The sequence below is a fragment of the Balaenoptera borealis genome (genome assembly GCF_965194805.1).
Source record: "Balaenoptera borealis genome assembly, chromosome: 2".
Lineage (NCBI taxonomy): Eukaryota > Metazoa > Chordata > Mammalia > Artiodactyla > Balaenopteridae > Balaenoptera > Balaenoptera borealis.
The window spans coordinates 128,195,768-128,217,124 of NC_138867.1; the positions used below are offsets into that span (position 1 = coordinate 128,195,768).

The following is a 21,357-nucleotide window of genomic DNA, read 5'->3' on the forward strand; positions in this document are numbered from 1 at the left end:
GATGCGCCCTCCGCCCCCCCCCCACCCCCCTTGGCCCCGGCGTCCACCTCCCGCTTGGGGCGGCAATTTGTCTCCTTTTGAACCCCCCGCCCCCGACGGGTTTCCCCCTTTGATTCGCGGCCTGGAGGCTCCCCCCCGCTTTGAAATGCAAACCCGCCTCGGCTGGGGCCGCGGCGGCCCGGAGCTATAAAAGGCCTGGGTGGGGCGGGCGGCGGCAGGGCTGGGAGTTCAGGTGAGCAGTTGCTCGTCGGGGCGGCCGGCTGCGGCGGCTCCAGGGCCCAGCATGCGCGGGGGGCCCCGCGGCCACCATGTACGTGGGCTATGTGCTGGACAAGGAATCCCCCGTGTACCCCGGCCCCGCCAGGCCCGCCAGTCTCGGCCTGGGCCCGCAAGCCTACGGCCCCCCGCCGCCTCCGCAGTACCCCGACTTCACCGGCTACTCTCACGTGGAGCCGGGCCCCGTGCCCCCTGCGGCCTGGAGCGCGCCCTTCTCTGCGCCCAAGGACGAATGGGCCGCCGCCTACGGCCCGGGCCCCGCGGCCCCCACCGCCAGCCCGGCCCCGCTGGCATTCGGGCCCCCTCCGGACTTTAGCGCGGTGCCCGCGCCCCCGGGGCCTGGGCCGGGTCTCCTGGCGCAGCCCCTCGGCGGCCCAGGCGCACCGTCCTCGCCCGGAGCGCAAAGGCGGACGCCCTACGAGTGGATGCGGCGCAGCGTGGCGGCCGGAGGCGGCGGTGGCAGCGGTAAGGACCCCTCCCTCGCCCTGCGCCTCTGGACGGTTCCCCTGGGCGCCGGCAGGTGCTAGAGCGAGGCCCCGGCCGCCCCCTGTCTGACCTCTGCCCCGGCCCTGCTTGGGTTCCAGAGTGTGCCCCACCCCCCCCCCGACTGTGTCCCTGGGGGCTGTTCTCTCAGCTTCCCCCTTCTGAATCCTGGAGCCTTGGGAAGCACAATCTGTCTTTCCCCGTGGACAGGGAGACTGAGACCCCAGCCATGAAGAACGACTCCTTGTGGTTGCGTGGCAAGGCCAGAACTAGACACAGGCCCCCAGACCTTCATCCCAGGGTAAACTTTTAGCAACACTGGCCCTGGTGGTCATCCGTTTCATGCACCCCTATCCCAGCCCCAAAGAGGGGCTGCAAACCCCCAAAGGACATGCACTGATTATGTGAACACCCGTAAGTCACTTCCCTTTCCAGGTCTCAGTCCCCCGTCCATACAAGGAAGAGACTGGTGGGTCATATCCTTTGGACTAAAAAAGAGCCCTCTTTGGTTAGATTGGTGGTGGTGAAGGGTCCCTACCTTACCATCCCAGGGCTCGCCCTGAACTCTTGACCCTGGGGGAGGGGAAAGTAGGAGCAGTTGGGAAGGTGGCTACTGTTTGGCTCCTGAGCCTGTGAACCTCCTGCCCCCAGGCAGGCCTCTTGGATCCACCCTCTTCAAAGGCAGGGGAGGGGGCAGGACAAAGGCTCAGCTTTAATGAGGGGCGGCCTGACCTCCTCCATAGGTCCCCCCTTTGTCATGTAACAGGCTGGGCCTTGGCTCGGTAGTGACTCCTGTCGGCCAGAAAGTGAACATGATACCCATTGTCCCGACTGTATCCGGCCTGTCCTGACAAAGGCCACCTGGCCTTAGGGGCGGGAAGTTGGCCTGCCCACCCTTTGATGTCCAGCCCCTCCTCCCTCTCCCCCAGCTGGGAGCGAGCCTAGGACATCCCCCACCTCCTCTCTCTCTTCACCTCCATGTCCCCACACACTCCCAGCAGACGCTGCGGAGGGCTGATCGGCAGCTACAGGTTTGGCTGTAATTGTACCACCTCCTTGGGAGTCCCAGGGACACAGAACCTCCTGTCTGCCTCCGGAGGCCTCAGAGGACTGGGGTTTATGTCCCAGCTGTGCCACTTGTCTCTGTGGCCTTGGCTAAATAATAACAGCTAATGTTTATGGAACACTTACTAACGGAGCGGGCACTGACCTAATATCTTTTAATTCTTATAACCTTATCATAGGTGCTATTATCACCCTCGTTTTCAAGATGAAGAAACTATGGCATAGAGAGGTTACAGAGTTGTGCAAGTATAGTTATACCTACATAACGAGTAAATGGTGGGGCTGGGATTTGACCAAGCCTGTGCTCTAATCCTCTGAACAGCGTCTCTTAAATCAGCCATCTTTTCTGGGTCTCAGTTTGACCATCCCATGAGAGGGAAGGGTCTTGTACCTTTGTTTGAGTTACAAAAGGACCCCTTTGTGAAATCTGATGGGAAGTATAAATGTTCTCCCTAGAAAAAAAGTGTTTCCTAATCGGGCAGACAATTTCAGGGGTTCTAAAGGCCCCCAGAAGCTTTATCCATAAACCTCGGTTGAGAATTTTGCATTAGATTATATGAGAGGAAGTGTCTGGAGCCACTGACCCTCAGGGTCCTGCAGTTCTGTGTCTGTTCCCTGAAGAAGGAAGCCCACTTTTCCTGCTCCTTTATTCTGGTTGGTACTTCCTGCTGATCAGGCGACTTTGGAGATGGATGGGGAGGTTCCCCAGGGGCGGGGACTTGGAGAGAGGCCATCACTGTGTGAGGGGGAGAGAGTGGGTCAGTGGGGGTCAGAGCCCTGGCAGGAGCCCTGGGGAGCTTCCAGGCTGTGTGATGTCAGGCAAGTCACGTCCCTCTGGGCACTGGAGCTGCCAAACTCAGTTCAGGTCTGGTCTCGGAAGTCATTTGGAAACCGTTGTCCCTGGGCACATAGGGGGCCTAGGAGTAACTCTGCCCGAAGACAAAAGTCCTTTCCAGCCTCACTCCCAGAAAGTAAAAGGAAGGGCCAAGGGAGGTTTGGGGGCTCCTGAGGAAAGTGGCCACCCCAGGAGCCAGGTGAGAGCCATTCTCCCTTTTTGAAGGTAGAAGCTGCTGCCTGTACACTCAGGCAGCATCTGACTCTGACTCTTGAGGTGGGGACAGAATTGGGGTGGGGTTACAGACCCTCCCTGAGAGAGAGGCCAAGCCCCTCTCCTCTTTGGCCTCAGTTTCTCCTTCTGGGCAATGAAGATACAGGGTCTCTGGGGGTGTTTCCTGGGTAAGGCTGTTGTCTGGGACAGCAGAGGGAAGGTCAGTGCATGCCATCTCCCCAAATGTTGCTGGTCACCTGGTCTTATTGTACCCTTCTTGCCCCTTCTTCCCCCTTCTGTGCCTCTAGCATTCTAGAATATCTGAACTGGACAGTTAGAGAACAGACATACAGATGGGAAACTGAAGCCTGGAGATTTTAAGGCATGTTCCAGTTTCACACAAGTGGGGGCTGGGCTGGGATATATGTTGGATGAGTCAGTTTAAAATTTTCCAGTGGCTTCCCAGTATATTTAGGGCAAAACCTACACTCCTTCCTGAGGGCTACAAAGCTATATGTGCTACTGCAGGCAGGTCTTGTACACATACTGTTCCCTCTCCCTGGAAAACTCTTTCCCCAGACTCTTTGAAGGCTCTTTCTCACCATTCAGGTCTTAGCTTAATGGCCACCTCCTCAGAGAGGTCCTCCATGATGTTCCAAAGTAGGCACCTCCCCCCCCCAATACCCATTGATCATCTTTGCCATGTTTCCTTCAGAGCACTAACTTATTTGTGTGTTTGTGTGTTGTCTATTCCCACACCCACTGACCAAGGTAAACTCCTATGAAGTCCAGACCATGTCTATTTGACCCATGACTACATTTCAGGCACCCAGCTCAGTGTGTGGCATTTAGTAGGTGCTCAATACATTTTGTTGAATGAATGAACAGGACAAGTGTGAGGGACAGTAAGACAGCTCTGGGAGAAGAGGGGAGAGATGAGATCTCAACCTGGAGATGGGACCCACGACTGTCCAGCCGAGCAGCTCATGCCAGTGGTGGAAGCCTGGTTGTCCCCTTCTCCCTACTCCATGGATGGGACAGTACTCCATCCTCACCTGGGGAACTGGCATTGCTGAGGCTGGGACTAAAATGCCAGCTTTCCCTAAGGAGGGGGCAGGGAAGATGAGGAAGATGTGGGAGAGGCTGTTACGTTGTCCATTAACCAGTTCTGAGTGATGACTTTCACTTGACTGAGGCCAGGATAGGAAATGACTACAAGGGGCTCTATTTTTTTTTTGTCTTCCCCGTTTGCATCTATAAATATCAGCATTTTCCTTAGGAAGGTTCTAAATTATCCTTCTGCTGAAGGCTCAGCCTCCAATTCCTTGTGAATAGTTTTTCACAGGTTAATGGCCCATTGGGGTGGCTGAGGTCCCATACAAGTCCGGAGATGTCCGCTCAGATGATGAGACTCTTGCAGCAGGGTTTAGATCTTGGTCCATCCCTGTCAGCTTTCAGATAGAGAAACTGAGGCCCGGGGAGGGGATGAACCCTCCTCTCCCCACCACATCCTAGACCCTCTCCCTTGGCCCATTGCCACAGTCACCAACCTGGCCTCTCACCTTCAGCCTCTCTCTGATGCCCTAGCCGCCCTCTAGACCGTGGCTCCCCACTGCCATGGAATTGCCATTTCATTTTATGCCATTTCAATGCTGTAAAATCCAGCTCCATTTCAGAGCCCTCTTGAGAACTGGCCCCAACCCTCTCTTGAAGCCACTCTCCTGTTAGTTTGCCGAGATACAGAAATGCTTACCTGGGACAGTTAAGAGTCCGGCTTGGGAGCCTCAGGCCTGGGATTGCATTTCTGTCAGAAGCTGCATTAGCCTCAGGCAAGTTAATTTGGATCATTTCTCTGAGCCTCAGCTTCTTCCACTGTAACATTAAGATAATAAGATTACACCTTGAAGCAATGGTGCCAGTAGAGCATAGCCCTGAGCCTGGCATACAGTAGGCGCTCAGTGCACTGGTGCCTGTGACCATCTCTGCCAGTCCTTAGCAGGTGCACGCGAGCACACACCTCACACTCCCTGCCTCTTTATTATGGGTCCCTTGACCTGAACTCCCCTCCCTTCCCTCTCCTACATCTTTACTAGGTCAAATGCTGCTTCTTCTCCAAGGCCACCTCCTCTAGGAAGCCCTCCTTGGTTCCCTCCCCTGCAAACACTGTACCAGGCCCTTGTTTGAACAACATTTATCACTGACTGTCTTGTTGATCCCTGCCATCTACCATCTGTTATCCCCTCAAGGAGCAGTGCTAATCAGTCCTGTCCTTCTCACCATACCTTGCACATTGTAGGAGCTCTCGATAAAGCTAATAACTGTGGCATCAGCTGCGTCTTTACCATGTGCCAGGCACTGTGCCAAGAACTTTGCATGGGTGATCTCACTTAAGTCTCATAACAACTCTAAGAGGTGTGAGGATCTATTATTAGCTTCATTTTACAGATAAAGTTAATGAGGCTCAGAGAGGGTAAGGTGGCTTGCCCAAGCTCACACAGCTGGGATGGTGCTGCACAGGGTTCAAACCTAGACTCTGCAGCCTCATGAGCATCTATCAAATAAAGCAACACACTCAGAATGGGAGCCCAAGACCCCCTCCCCATGTGCATTCCAATCCAGGTGGGGAAAAGGAGGCCAGTCAGAGATGAGCTATAAGAGGCTGGAGGGGGAGGATGGGCACAGCAGGTGCCGGGTTGTTTAAAACTGGTTCTCAAGGCAGAAACTCCATTTGACACCTCATCTCTCAGATGTACCTGGGAAGGGGGGAGTGACCCAGTTAGAAGGTGGCAGAAGGCTTTTTTCTGTTGGGTGTTCCCCCACATGCACACTTTGGCAGATATTGCTGCTGAGAGCTTGGGGAGCTGTTCTGAAGGTCCAAAACAGCTTTGTTAGCAGCAAGCCTGGCCTGTCGATGAGGAATTATCTTAATGAGATGACCCCTCAAGTTTCTGTCCTGGAGCTCTTGGGATTTGGAAACAGCATTTACATCTGGAGTCAGGTCCATCACCATGTTAACATGCTAAGCCCTCCCCATGCCATACTTGCCCATCAACCTTATAGGGATGCCCCACATAGATCCCTCAGCATCACCAGAGAGAGGGAGCAGGCGTTAGTGAAAGCCGAGACTGACACTCCAGGCTCAACCCCCTCTGATGTCTTCCCATTTCTCTTGAAGTCAAATCCAAACCCCTCACCCCAGGGCTCAAAGCCCTGCTAGCCTCTCCAGGCTCAGCACATGCCTGTCTCATTCATTCACGTAGGCAGGCAGGCGGTAATCGTCTCTGAGTCTCTCTTCTGTGCCAAACATTCTGCTAGGTGCTAGAGACTCCTGCCAGAACAAGCAGACAGGGTCCCTCACAGAGCTGGTCCTCCGTTGCTGCTCTCTGCCTTAGGGCATTTGCACATGCTGTTCTGTCTTCCTGGGATATTCTTCCCCATTGGTGACATGGAAACCTTCTCAACCATCATATCTTGGCTTAAACGTCACCTCCTCCAGGAGACCTGCCCCAAGGTAAATAAAGTAGGTTCCCTCCCCCACCGCCCCCCACCACTTAATCTAGCTCTTAGCTCCATTGCTTTCCTTCACACTAATCACAGTTTGTAATTATTTCATTTGTTTGTTTTTAATCTACCCCCCACCCATGAAAAACAGGAATGAACTGTTTAACGAATAAGTACCGAGCACCTTCCATGGTAATAATAATATGAACTAGCATCTACTGAGTACTCGCTATTTTTTCAAGTGCAGGTATTTTCGACCCCAGAACAGCACATTTCTCCATTAGATTAATGGCTTTGACTAAGGCTGTGGGAGCAGTGGAGCTGGACAGAAGGATGTCCTTTGGAGGTTGAGCTGAGGGATTGGATGTGGGAAGCAGGGGAAGTGCCACCTAGGCTTTTGGCCTGAGTGGCTGGAGGATGGGGGCCATTTACTGCGAGGAGAAGACCAGGAAGCAGTAGGTCTGTGTTAAGTTTAACAGGGATTCATCAAGTACTCGCTGTGTGTGTCTGGCATTGTTGTGGAACCAAATGAGCAAGGTGGCATGGTCTCTACCCTCGCAGAGAATTCAGGGAGCCAGGAGCCAAGGGGAGGGGATTTGTCAAGGTTCCTCAATGAGCTAGAAAAGGGCTGGAGTCCAGAGCCCCACCCTGCACCTCCGCCCCAAATGTGACTCTTCAGGACCCACGCCTGTGGATGATTCGGCAGGGACTTCACCTTCAGATCAGAGGAGGATGGCCGGGGTAGGGCAGAGGCCTGGAAACTCCACCAGGAAACAGCTGATGGCCTCAAGTTGTTCAGCCCAGAAGAAGACATGAAGGGATGCAGTTGCTGCTTGCAACTCTTAGAAGGGCTGTTCTAGGCCAAGGGTGCCCCTTATTTCTGGTGCCCCTTGTGGAAAATCCTGGGAAGAATATAAATGGGTGATGGATGCAAGAACAGGCTGCTTTGTAGATAGTCCAAGAAGTCTGGTTAGGTATGCTATGAGGGTGTGGGCATCTGGCCCTGGCTGGGAGTTTGGTCTAGCCGTGTTGTCCAATAGAACTTTCTATAGCTCTATATCTATGCTGTTCAGTGTGCTAGCCACTAGCTACACGTGTCTATTGAGCACTTACTATATGGTTAGTGTGACTAAAGAGCTGAATTTTTAATTCCATGTAATTAATTTTAATTTAAATAGCCACACGTGGCTAGTAGCTGTCATATAGGACAGTGAAGGAAAATCCCTCTCAAGAGTTTCTAGAATGTAATCCATTCCAGGTGGGCTCCTTATTCTCCACTGAGGAATCTCTCTTGCCTCTTTTGTCTCTGCAGTCATCATCTTCTCCTCCTTCTTCCTCCTCCTCCTCCTTCTTCTTCATCATTGTCACAGATAGCTTTTATTACTAACTACTTTGTTAAAGAAATGATCACATCTCATCTCCACAGCTATCATGTCTAAAGGAGGCATTCATGTCCTCATTTCACAGATGAGTAAACTGGGATTCAGAGAGGTTCAGTGACTTGCCTGGGTTCCCACTGCTGGCACCTGGCCTGACTGGATTAGAACGACTGTGTCTGTCTGACTCTGAAGTTTCTGTCCTCTTCCCTGCTTCTCGTAGCCAGGTCAGATTGTGGACCTCCTTGAGAAGATAGGAGAGGGGAAGGGGCCTGGGAGGAGGAGGGGGCGGTGCTGACTGAGTGCTGTGACTAGGAAGGAGGGTGACAGTGGGGTGGAGAAGCTTGCCTAAGGCTACAGGGCCCCTGAGTGTGGCTGGCCTGCCTATCCTCCTCTCATCTCACCCCCGCCCCCATGCCAGCCTCACCCCTGCTCCAGGAATGAGCAGGAGTGAATGAGGAACTGTGCTAGAGCAGCCTGGGACTGGCAAACCAGCTGGAACAAGGACCAGTCATGGGCCCAGTAGAGAGCCTCATTGCCCAGGGAGGATATCCGTCCACCATTGAACTGGGTGGGTCAGGGCTGCTGCAGCAGAAGTCCCACCCACTGGTGGTACAGATGACAAAATGAGTCCAAGCTGAACATCACATGTCTGGCTGGTGGCCTGGCCAGACCTCCCCACCCCCAGGCCAATGTTCTTTGCCCTGCGGCTCCCCATCAGCAGCATTCCTCCCTCTCCCAAGGGATCCCTCCAACATCCACTTCTGCAAATAGCTCAGTTTTCCTTGTCGTGTCCATAGCTCTTTGCCCTTTGCAAACTGCTTTCACACCCATCTGTTCCTCGGGGGAAGGAAAGCCCAGAGAAATTCAATCACTTGTCAAGTCCTTTAGCTAAGGAGGCAGACCTGGACCCAGGTCCTTAAGGGAGGACTCAGAGCTACACAGAAGTTCAGAATCTTCAGGGCCCTTGGAGCTGACACCAAACCTTCTCCTGATGCACAGGAGAAACTGAGGCCCAGAGAGGAGAAAGGACTTACTTAAGGCCACACAGATGGCACAGAACTGGGACCAGGACCTACTGACTCCGGCTGGTGGTTCAGAATCCCCTCTGGTAGGCTTGTTAAAGATGGCAGGGAGACCAGGATGCAATAGATCTGAGAGCTTGGGAATATGTATTTTTAACAAGTATCCATGCATACATATGTGCATTTCTTTGTGTGTGTGTGTATGTGTGTCGGTCGGGGTTGGGGGGATTTCGATGTACAGCCAGTGGGGCTGGACCACACAGAGAGGGGTCATGGATTTGTGTTCCAAGCCCTAGGGGCAGAGCTGGCAGTGTCATCCCTCAGGGCCACAAACCCAGCAGGAAGAGGTCAAAGGAAGTGCTGACCCAGAGGCCACTCAATTTTCCTGGAGCCACCTACCCCGCCCTGGGGGCAGAGGCTGAACTCTGGCCCAGGCTAGATGGGGAGGCCCCACTGCAGACCGCCAGGCTCCTGCCCTCTATCCTCCAGCTGGGTAGGCCCAGTTTCTAGACTCTCAGACAGGGAAATCAGTCTTAGAATTCTTTCAGCAATAATAACAAATATAATCAGAGCATCAACAAACATTGGGAGCTTCATGTTTCCAAGTTGGAAGGGACCTTATAAATAAACAGTCTCATCCAACACACAGCCCATTGCTCAGATCCATTTCCCAGGATCCCTGCCATGTGGTTATCCCACCATGGAAATGAATAAGATCTACCTTTCCCTGTGTACCTACTGTGTGCCAGATATTGTGCTAGACATCATTCATCCATCCATCTCAAGTGATCCCCTGTACACCCGAGGGTTGGAGATCATTATGGGAGACCTTACACGGGGCCATAGGTTCTAATGCTGTTTCTGAGGCTAGACAGACCTGGGCTAAATCCCACCTTCCAGATGTGCAGACCTTGCTGAAACTCAGTTTTCTCATCTGTAAACTAGGGATAACAGTTGCACAGCTTCATAGGTTGTTGAGAGATGTATGCAAAGTGCCTGACACATGGACATATTGGCCATTATTAGAATAATAATTATCCCCATTTTATAGAGACAGAATTTGAGGCTCAGAGAGGTGAGGTGTCCTAGATCACCCAGCCATTGAGAAGCTGCATGGCACAGCCCCGGAGGTCTACTTGCCCAAACAACCACATGTCAGGGTCACCTGGAGAGCTATTCAAGTATCAAATCCCAGAGCCCCACTTCAGTCCCATTGAGTCCGAACCTCTGGGCCAGAATCTGTGCTTTTAAAAAGCTCCCCAGGCAGTTCTGAGGCTGCTGGTCAGGTATTTAGAACCATTAGCCTGGAGCTTCCCAGGACCTCTACTGTGCATGCTTTAGGGATGGGAAGTTTGCTACCTCCATGGCAGCCTGATGCATATGGATGGGCCATTCCTCACATCCCACAGCCAGAGCAGAGAGAAAGCCTCTCATTTGGAGAGTTATCCAAGGCTCTTCTCTCCCCATGCTTCACCCCTAAGAGCTGGTAGGGGGGCTCCCACCCTCCCTCCCACCTACTTGCACTGGCATCTGGCCCAGAGGGTTATTCATTAGGTGGCTGGGAGTGGCCTGGCCCCCATCAGACACCTGTTACAGGAGCCCGGACTTCCCTCTTAGGCCCAGTGTCCCAAGGACCTGTAAATCATTCATCCTGGGCCCTCTCCCTGCCCCACCACTGTCACGCACCTCCCTGCCCCCTCTCTCCTGGGCCCCCAGGGTGGCACAGGTGTTCACAGGAGGAGAAAGGAGGTTTGCTCATGGCAGTGGGGAGTTCTGGCCCTGAGCTGGGACTGGAGCCCAGGGCTCCTGATTGTCACTAAAAATACAAATTCACATCTGCACATGGTAAAAATTTAAACATCCCAAAGACTCCCTCCTACCTATGGCTCCCCAGCCTCTAGTCCCCTCTCCAAGGCACGCCAGCCCCCATTACTGGTTTCTTGTGTATTCTTTCAGAAAGAACTCGGTGCACAAACATGTTTGAGTGAGTGTGTGTGTGTGTGTGTATTCCACTTAACAATATATTTTTAGAAACTGCTCCATATTGGCACCTATGGAGCTTTATAATTTCTTTTTAGTGACTGCGTAGTGCTCCTTTCCATGGATGTACCATTTCTTGTTTTATTAACCAGTCCTGACTCACAGACATGTACATTGTCCTTAGTTCTGTGCTATTTGAAACAGCTACCTCTTTGGGCATTTTTCTGTGGGATTGATCCCTAGAAGTGGGATTAATGAGTCAAAGGGCATGTGCATGTTAAATGAGGCTGAGATCACCAAGTTGGGCTCCAAGGAGGGTGTTACCATGGTCACCCTCTGGACAGCAGGTGGGACTCCCTGGTTCCTGGACCACACAGTGCGATATCAAACATTTTGGTTTTTGGCAGAGCCATTTTCTTAGCAATAAAATTGTGTACTTTGAGCAACTCCACCAGATAGAAGTGGCCGATGTGTTCCTGAGCCCACCAGCCCTTCTCTTGGGTCCAGGGAGGGGGTGACAGGGCCTGTAGGCTGGGTCTTCACTGGCAGCCTTGCTAGAGTCTGTAACTATGCAGAGAGGAGTAACTATGCCGAGAGGAGTAACTATGCAGAGAGGAGTAACTATGCAGCTAGAGTTCCATCTCTCATCTAATTCCCTCCGTCCCCTGACCCGAAAGAGCCTGGGCTGGAGGTCAGGAAACCTGAGCCCAGGTTTATACCACTACCAGAAAGGATGGCCCTCAGCAAGTGCCCTTTTCTGAGCCTCAATTTACCACAACTATGAAATGGGTGCAGTGGATCCCCACTTGCTCATTAGGAAGGATGGGACCGAGGGTTGGGTGCCTGAGGGAAGGGGGTGTCTTTATAATCTCTCAGGCTGAGGTTTGGGTGGGCAGGGAGCCTCCTCCCACTACCTCAGGCTGTGAATCTTCTAGGCATTTTCAACCTGTGGGCCATCCAGCCCCAGCCCAGGGCTTTCAGGCATCTGCCCTCACCATGGTCTGGACCCTCTCTTCCCAGAAATACAAGTAGATGGGTGGTCTGTTGTTTGAGCTTCTGCTGCCAATGCTTAGAGGGCCCTATAGCAGTCTCTGTGGACCCTAAATCTGGTGGGGTGAGGAGTTGTGCACTAGAGCAGGAGCGAGACCTGCAGGCCTGGTGACATGGCCTTGGGCAAGTCCACGCCACCCTGGGGCTTCAATGACCCTGACTGTACAGGGAGGTTGGACTCACAAGGCCTCTCTTATTTGGACCTCTGGACGCTGTATAACCATCCTGAACGTCAGTCTCTTCATCTATAAAGTGGGAGGAGACTAAACTCCCATGACCCCTTCTGGCTTTAGCCCAGTGAACCCAGTGGGGCTGTGGGTTCAGAGCTCTGCTGGGTTTCAGTGGTGGTGCATTAGGCAGAACAGTTTTTGAGCCGGCCTTAAATTTTCTAGGTCAAGGAGGGGTCCCATCTGGAGCCAAGGCCTCGGTGGCCACTCCCTTGTCCCTTTCCTGGGCTAGGCCTGGCCAAGGGCCGAGGCTGTCCCGTGCTGCGTCGGGCAGTGGGCTGAGGTCAGTGGTTGTGGAAGAGTCCAGTGTGGTTCTGCTGCCCTGGCAGGAAGCCCAAGGAAAAGAGCCGAGGAACATCTGCTGTCTCCTGTTCTCCACAAACCATTTGGCTCTGAGGAGCCCAGCGCTGTCCTGCCAAGCTGTGTGGGCTGGAATGGCGCTGGTGGGGGTGTAGTTAGCGCAGGGGTGCCGAGGAACGGGCAGGCCCAGAGCTGGGACCAGGGAGGTGAAGGCCAGGTTACTGCGGGGGCCCTTGGCTGAAGTGGGATGGGGTCGATGGTTATGCAGACCTGCCATGCCCTGGTGGGACACGTGGGTGGGTCTAAAAAGTGCTTACGAGTGCCTCCTGTTTATAGCCGTGGGCTCAGCTTCTTACAAGGAAACTGGTGTTGAGTCCGGCCCCCACAGCAGCCCAGGCCAAGCATGACTCTTAATATTCTCTCCAGACGGACCTCTGATCCCATCCTGAAAGAGATCCCTGACATTAACCCAGTCGGTCCTCAAATCCACTTCCGGGCCCCAGGCTGAGCCTCGCGTGGAAGTCAAGCCAACCCTGCCTGAGTTATGGCAGGTCTCCCCACACTTCCCCCTTCTCACCAATCTGTTCTCCATGCAGCAGCCAGAGTAATCTTAAATCCTACATCAGACCTCTTGTCTCCTCTGCTCAGAGCCCTGCAATGGCTCCTGTCCCAGACGGAGTAAAACCCAGAGTCCCTTCCAGGGCCCTTAGGCTCAGCTCGACCTGTCCACTCCCCTGGCTCACTGCACCCTGGGCGCACTAGCCTCCTCACTGTTCCTTACTCTTCAGACGGCAGGCATGCCCCCCATCAGGGCCTTTGCACCTACTGTTCCCTCCGCCTAGGAACCTCTTCCCCAGACAGCTGCATTGCTCTTTCCCTCACCTCCTTTAGATCTTTGCTTAAGTTCCCCTTCAAGGTAAGGCCTTCATGGACCACTCTATTTAAAATCACAGCTTCACTCCTCCCTAAATTCCCAGTCCTTCTTTTTCTCTGAAATACTTGTCATCAATCAACATAGCAAATAATTTCCATATTTATTTATTTTTGTCCACCTCCCTCCACTAGAACCTAAGCTTCATGACGGCAGGGACTTTTTGTTTTGCTCACTGCTGTACCCAGCACCTGGCCACAGCAGGAACTCAGTAAATATTTGCGGGCTGATCTGAGGACTCCTGCTCTGTGCCTGGGCACAGGCTGGAGTGTGGCTGGCTCCGGGCAGCGCGGTCCCCAGGCCCCTGGTGCAGCCCCAGCTCAGGGCTTGGCGCCTAGACCCGGGGCCTCCTGAGGAACCTGACAGGTCCTGGGGAGCCACCGGCAGCCCCAGTCCTTTCTGTTTGATTGTGCGGCCACCAACCACCAGGCATTTGACAGGAATTGAGGAGCCTATACCCCAGGGCAGCTCTTGCGAGCTTCCTGCTTCGGCCTCCGGCTGTGGCGGCCCTTCCTGCTCTCCTTGCCCACAGGAGAGAGGAGCAGCTGACGTCTCGTTATCTCAAGCTACCCTTGCTGCCAGGTGTTCCTCCAAGTCTCTAGTGCTCAGACCTGCGGTCTGAGGATCCCCAAATCGGAACCACCTGGGAGCTGGTGAAAAATGCAGATTCCACGCCACGGCTTTCTACTTCACGTGCTCAGTGACGCGCTGGAAGCTGTGTTTTTCACAAGCTCCCCGCATGTCTGTTGTGCAGCTGCGCCTGGGAACTGTTGCACGAAAGCCGGTGGGCCTGGCGATCAGAGTAGGGCTCTGGGTCCGGAGACTTGGCCTGAAACCCCCAACTCCACCCGCAGCTTGCTGGGTAACCCTGGGCAAGTTGCTTCCCCTCTCTGAGCCTCAGGGCCCCCCAGATGGGCGTGAGAACAGTGCTTGCCTCCTAGGTTGGGAGTCTCGAAGCCTGAGCCTGGGAGAATGATTGTTACTCCCTCAAGGTCCTTCTTCAGGGGGCCTGATTGCTCTTCCTCCTGGGAGCCCCGCCTTGGCCTTTTGCAAGCTCCCCTCCCCACTCACCTCTCCTCCTGGCGCCTCTGCTTCTTAGGTAAGACCCGGACCAAGGACAAATACCGCGTGGTCTACACCGACCACCAGCGCCTGGAGCTGGAGAAGGAATTCCACTACAGCCGTTACATCACCATACGGCGGAAGTCAGAGCTGGCCGCCAATCTGGGACTCACTGAACGTCAGGTGTGTAGGGCTCCCACCTCAGCCACAGGAGCGGTACCGGGAGGCTGGCCTCCAGGCTGCCAGGCAGATTATGGAGCTCAGTCGAGGGAGAAGAACAAAGAGGTTGTCTCCCAGCCATGGTCATACAACACAATAGAAACTGAGCTGCTGCCAATCCCCCGGCCAATAAAACCCAATACCCCTGACCACCAAAAGGGGGATGGGGGCCTGATTAGCTATAGGCTACAGCGGGCTTTGATCAGTGCTGTTTAAATCCAGAGGAGGGAGCAGTCACAGGGAGAACAAGGGAAGGCTTCCTGGAGGAGGGGTGTTAGAGCATGGCTTTGGAAGATGGAGAGGAAGAGGGTTACAGAGAAAGTTGTCTTAAGAGTAGGGGAGCAAGTTCCAGAGGGGGAGAACGTGTTCAGGGTCCATGAACAGTTGGGGTAGCCGGAGCAAGAGGGAAGCCCCAAGCGCCACATCGAAAAACAAGAGCTCCACTGCCCTTCCTGTTTTCCTCTTGATCTGTCATTCCGCCTCCCCACCGCCTTCCCCATCTCTATTCTCTGACCCCACAGGTAAAGATCTGGTTCCAAAACCGGCGGGCGAAGGAGCGCAAAGTGAACAAGAAGAAGCAACAGCAGCAGCAGCAGCAGCCTTCACAGCCGCCCCCGGCAGCCCACGACGTCACCGCCACTCCAGCGGGGCCACCCCTGGGGGGCCTGTGCCCCAGCTCTGCCAACCTCCTGGGCACCTCCTCCCCAATGCCTGTCAAGGAGGAGTACCTGCCGTAGCCGCCCGACCAGCCTTGTGGGCTGGGGGCCTTGAGGACTCAGGGGCTAGGAATGTGGCTCCTGTGGGGGCCCAGGAGGCCTAGTCTGAGTCCCAAGCTCTGCCACTGACCTGCTGAGTAACCTTGGACCAATCACCCACCCAGCCCCTGTATCCCCTGGGCCCATCTGTGCAGCGAGCCTGCTGGATAAGGACCTTTTCCAGCTCTGGTGATCCAGGCCTCAGGCGGACAAGGGAGCCTGGGGTGGGAGGTCTTAATCCCCAGGGGGCTAGGTGAGGGGGCCACCCAGCTCCTCCTCCATAGGCTCAAAGGCGGGAGGCTGCTGTAGGGACTAGACTCCTGGAGAAAGGAGATGGAACCGAGAGAAGATGGAAGGCTTGCAGACCGTGACCTGAGGCGGGGAGCGGGGAGGGTGTCAGCTCACACCTGCCTTTTCCTGCAGCCTCACCTCTACCTGCCCCCCCCACCGCCCCCGTGTAACATGCACCAAACCCTCTCCAGGCTGGATGCGAAGCACAAAGCCCGCAGGATTGGGCCTGAGCAAGAGGCTCTGGGCCACAGAGCCATATTCCCTCACTCAGATTCTCAGTGGAGATTCCAGATTGTGGGGGAGGCCTCTGAAGGGGGACAGAGGGGCAGAGTCCATCCTGCCAAGTCTCTACCACCCCACCAGGCTGTCCTTCAGGGCCCAGGCCCCAGGGAGCCCCCAGAGAACTTTCTCTGGACCAAGCAGACTCACAGCTGGGCAAGGGTTGCACAGAGAGTGGAATCTCTTGGATGCAGCTTCAAGAATAAAATTTTTTTTCTCTTTTTAAAAATGTATGAAAATCATTATACATAGCACGAAGGGAAAATGTTAAAGAAGTGTAAATCATCCTCACCCTTCTCAGCAGCTGCATAGTCTCTCCTAGTCTCTGTAGGCCTACAGCAAGGTCACCTTTAAAATACTTCTGAAAGATCAAAACAGGACATTAGGGTAAGTCTATGAGACTGTTAAATTTTAAGTCCATTTTGTAAGCAGAATCATCAGATTCAATATCTCAGTCTTTTGAATTTTTCAAATACTTTCAACTCAGGGTTTTCTGTCAACAGATGACATTCGTTGGGCACCCCATATGCCAGGCATGGCTGGGCCCAGGGAATGTACAGTCCTTGCCACCCAGAAGTTCCCAGTCTGAGCTATGCTCTAGGTATCAGGGTAGCAGAGTATCCAGGGAGTCCAGAGTGAGCTCCCAGCTTATCCTGGAGGGTCTGGAAGGCTTCCTGGAGGAGGTGATTTTAAACTGAGGCCTAAAGGACTAGTAGGTGCTGTCAGGCCAAGAAGGAGGTAGAAAAAAAAGATTAAGAGGAGTATGAACTTGAATTATACTTTTTAAAAACTCCTGAGAAAAGCTACTATTTTGAACTCCCTTCCAGAGGTGGGCAGGAGTCTGCTCCCTGGGGCCTTCACTCCCTAGAGGGCTCTGGTGCCAGCTGCCTGCCCCTCTGTTTACTGTTCTGGGAGGTGGCCTAGCCATAAAAAGTGTATGCAGCCTGCCTGCCTGCCCTTTGCTCCTGGGGCACATGACAACAATGCACGAGGTGGATCCAGTCCTCACATGAGCCCCTGAAGAGCAGAGGCACTTCTCTCTCCTCCTCCTGCTGTTGGCCTGGGAGACATCATGGCTTCACTGAGGATGGTGGACATCTAAGGCATGGGAACCAGGTGGTACCAGGGGAGAGGACCAGGGTTCCAGGAGCAGAGGAACAGGGTTGGTGGCAGGGTGGCTAGCGGTGAGTGAATATAGGTTTCTGATCGTCAAAAGCATTTGCTGTGTGACCCTGGGGTAATTGCTTCCCCCCTCTGAGCCTCATTTCCCCATCTGTAAGACTGGGGAGCTTGTTTACCAAGAAGAAATGACTCTGGTCAAGTCAGTTTGAGAAGTCCTGCAGACTCAACCCTTCTGGGAGAGTCACAGTGGTGCCTTAACACGTCAAAGGCTCTGACAAGTCCCACAGCAAGAAAACACTTGAATTTTCTTTAATCCAGCATTCCCCATGCTTCACTACCCAGGAGCCCCCTACCAGCACCACCAGCACCCCACTGAACACCACTCTGGAGTGTGGGAATGCTGTGGGCTGGAGGGCCACGCTTCAGCTGCGACTCAGTGTTGAGTAGCAGATTTTGTTGTCACGTGGCCTGGACTCCAGCTTGACTACTTCCAAGCTGTGAGACTTCAGGCAAGTTACTTAGCTTCTCTGAGCCTCAGCCTCCCCATTTGTCAAATGGAAATAAAATACTCTAAGCTATCTAAGCTATCTCAGAGTTATGTTTAGCACAGGGCCTGGCACACAGTAAGTGCTGTGTTTTAGCCACCTGTTCCCTGGGCTGCTGCATCCTAGTGTGATGCTGGCGGGCCTGACTGATGTTCTAACTACCCCCATCCCCAGTGCTGAGGACAGATGGTGGCTGGGAAGATCTGAGGCAGGACAAGCCTGCCCCCAGCCACAGGAAGACGTCTGCCTGGTTGGAGGTCAGTCGCCAGGCCGAGCAGGCTGGGTGAGCTGCAGTTGCTGTCTACGTGGGCGGTCAGGGCCTTGGGTGGGGCCCACAGGTTGGACTGGCCATCACCTGTCAACTGGTGTTTGAGCTCCGTGGAAAAGGAAACTTTTATCTAAGACAACTTCCAAGCAGTGTCTTGAGCTGCGGTGTGAAGTAATGCATTCCCTGCCACCCAGAGAGTTCCACCAGAGGCAGGGGTGTTGTCATGTCTCAGGGAAAAGGACCCATTATGTCCTGTCAGACCCGGCAGCCACCCCAGTGCTAAGAGGTGCTCCAGCTTTCCTATCGGGAATGGCCGATGCTGCTTCTGCTTTGCATATAGTGATTTTATGCTTCTCCCCTGCTGGGTGGCAGGCCCTGAGCTGATGCTAGAGATGGGGGATGGAAGGTGGGAGGGGGGGGGGGCGTCCAGGCAAAAATGATATCTGGCCTGGCCTGGCTGTGGAAGGCCCAGGGCCTGATCATGGCCTCTAGCAAATCAGAAACGTGCGCGTCAGCACTATGTTTCTATAGACCCCTGACACCATATTGAGAATCTGAGTTTTGTGGATGAGACTCCCACCACTGACTGCCAAGAGACTGGTGTGGGCTGAGTGGAGAGGGCCACAGCTCAAGACTAGGGAAGGTGTCAGGGTTGGGAGTGGAGTGCCCTCACAGAGGAGGTATCTAGCAAAGGAAACCAGCCTGGCCCAGAGTGGATGAGATGCCCAGCCAGTGGGACACAGAAGCTGGGAGCAGAGCAGGTGTAGGACAGGGCGGCTTTGGAGGGCAACCCTGTCCCGGCACGGCTGCTCCAGAACCACTTTCTCACCAGATGGATTAGCAGTCTGGATCCTCATCTTTCAGTCGCCACTCTGGTGTAACAAAACACATGCTCTTCAGCGATAAAGTCTGAACGTTTAAGCAAATTAAAAATGTTTATTTATATGCATTTAAAAATATCTCCCTATATAATAAAAGGAAGTACATTTTCATCTCACATTTTCTTTAAATCAGCACACATCTCCATTCTTCTTGTTTGATGTGAGACCAGGAGAAATAGAGAGGGAGGGGAGAGGGAAAGGGAAATAGATTATTTACTAGGTTTAAATTGCTAACTAGTTATTTGGCCAAGTGGTACCCAAACTTCCTCTGGGATGGGGGAGACGGGGTGGTATGGAGAGCAATTGTCAAATGTGCTCAGCAGCTGAACTCATGGCCAGTTGTATGATCATAAAACTGGGGTTTCAGAGGGTAGACTGACTCATGTGGACAATGTCTTGTAAAAAATGTTGGGGGGTTGTTTACTGTGTGAAGTATAGAGTTTTCCAACAAGTGCTGTGGTGATGGGGGAGGGGATGGCAGAAGGTGTGATATGGAGGGCAGAGCCTAGGTGGGGTCAGACACCTAGATTCCAGGCCTCACCCTGCCTCTACTTCACAGGGTGATTTTCCAAGTCCTGCCTCCTCTGGGCCTCAGTTTCCCCTCTGAAAGGCATGGGCCTAGACCCATTTGTATTCAGAGCCCCAGTGACTGCTGCTGATGTTCAGTGGTCACCCCATGATGTGTCTGAGAAAGGCTAAAGTCCAGCCCTGTTCCCTTCCCTTCGCCTAGGGCTGGCTCCCTCCAGGGCTGGATCTGGGGGAGCAGGTGCTGCTGGGAAGAGGCCACAACGAGGCTAGTCTTCCAGGGCTCCTGAGCCAATGCCTCGCCTCTACTCCCTGTTCCCATGGTTCTCTCTTCCTTCCTTAGCGTCTAATGAAACCCACAAGCCAACGAGAGGGAGTGGTTCAGCAAAGCTGCCAGTCCTGTAAGAGGTGTGGTGACACACCCTGGGGGAGAGGAGAGGTGGGTCCTGCCTGGGCCTCTTAGCTTTTGCCTCTCCCCAGGCACGGCCCCAAGGCCCTCCTCACCTTATCTCCAAAGCTCAGAGATTCAGTGATTTGTGACCTTGGGCATACAACTTCACTCCTTCAAGACAGTTTCCTTAGGTACAAAAGGGGGACGCACAAACTTGTCTTTCTAGGCTGTTGGAAAGAGCTAAAACTTAGATATTGGATATGAGCTCATCTAATGCACACAGTAGGGCTCAGTGAATGCCCCTTCCCTTTACATTCATGGCCAAGGGGCTCCTTCCTCCTGGGTCTGGAGAGTCCCTGCCTGCCCTGTGAGGCCAGGTTTAAAGGAAGGAGCAGCTAGGTGGGACCTGGGGAGGAGAGGTGGGCCTGGGACCCAGCCAGGCCCTTTATCCAAGCTTGTGCTCTGATTTAAACCCTTCCTGCCTCCTGCTCCAGGGTTGGGAGGGGCAGCAGACACTTGATCTCATTCTGCCCAAAGGCCTCCCCATGTTGGCTGCTGGTAGGGCAATGCTATGAGTGTCTGAACTGGGACACTTTTGAGAGTGAAAGGAGCATGATTTGTAATGTATATGCTGGGCCCACTAGCAAATACTGGTTCAGTTCCACAAACCAACGCATATGATCACTCTAGCTAATCATTTCCCATCCTCGCTGCGGGCTCACTGTACCCTTACAACACTTTGAGAGGTTAGCCAGGCCCAAATTGGCTGATGGCCCACTTTACAGATAGGAAACCATTAACATTCCCAAGGTCATACTGCTGGGGACAGGAACCCAGGTGCTCATGATCTAAGTCACAAACCATCACAACCATACAGTGGCACTTGCCCTGTCCCTTCTCCTCACCCCAAACTCCCTGTTTCACTTTCATCCCAAGGAAACGGGCCTGTTCAGCACCACTACTAGCCCGGAAGGTCCATGAGGCCTGACTCTGTCACTAGTGTCACTCACTAGCTCTGTGACCTTGAGTGAGTGACTTAACCTCTCTGTGCTTTGGTTTCCTCTTCTGTAAAACAGGGATAATAACATCTCCTCCAGGTCACTGTGTTGAGAAAAATAAGACCTAGCCCAGGATCTGGCACACTTTAGGTGCTCAATAAATATTGGTAGAGTGGATGATTGAATAAATATCTGACTATCGGCTGTTCATTTGTTGGCAAGAGTGGACAACACACAGTGGGTCCATAAATGTTAACTGAGCTCCTATGATGTGCCAGGCTCTGTGCTAAATGTTTTCTATGCACAGTCTTCCTGGATTCCTCACATCCTTGTAAGGGAGGTAAGATTCTTGTCCCGATTTTCTAGACAGAGAATGGCAGCACAGGGAGTTTAAGTAACGTGGGCAGGGTCACAGAGCAAAGAGGAGGTACAGAGATGCTGGAACCCAAGGCAGGGCTGTTACTGTCCATGTGCATGGCCTGCCTCCCTCATTGCCCATCTAGGGAAAGGGAGGCCCAGAGAGGGCAGGTTACTTGCCCAAGGTCACGCAGGGGACGGTGGCAGAGGCCTGGAGACCTCCGAGGGTTTCCGTTGCGGACCCCCCTCCCCACGCGCTCGGGCCCCTCCAATCGGCAGCTCTGCGTGCGGGGGCGCGCATCCCCCTGCTGTCAGTCAGTCAGCCCGTCTGTCTGTCTACGCGGGCGCAGCGGTGCTCCCCTCCCCAGCCTAGGGCGCTGCGCAGGGAGAGGCAGGGCGTTC

At 53.7% G+C, this 21,357-nt stretch overlaps 1 protein-coding gene across 1 annotated transcript; it reads left to right on the forward strand.

The window, feature by feature from the left end:
- Window positions 1-308: 308 nt before the first annotated feature.
- Window positions 309-21,229, forward strand: CDX1 (caudal type homeobox 1; the record flags this gene model as incomplete). Its single annotated transcript, XM_082381469.1, has 3 exons — window positions 309-741; window positions 14,362-14,507; window positions 15,065-21,229. 3 exons carry the CDS (start codon window positions 309-311, stop codon window positions 15,278-15,280), a joined length of 795 nt encoding a protein of 264 aa, XP_082237595.1. The 3' UTR covers window positions 15,281-21,229.
- Between the last annotated feature and the right edge of the window lie 128 nt (window positions 21,230-21,357).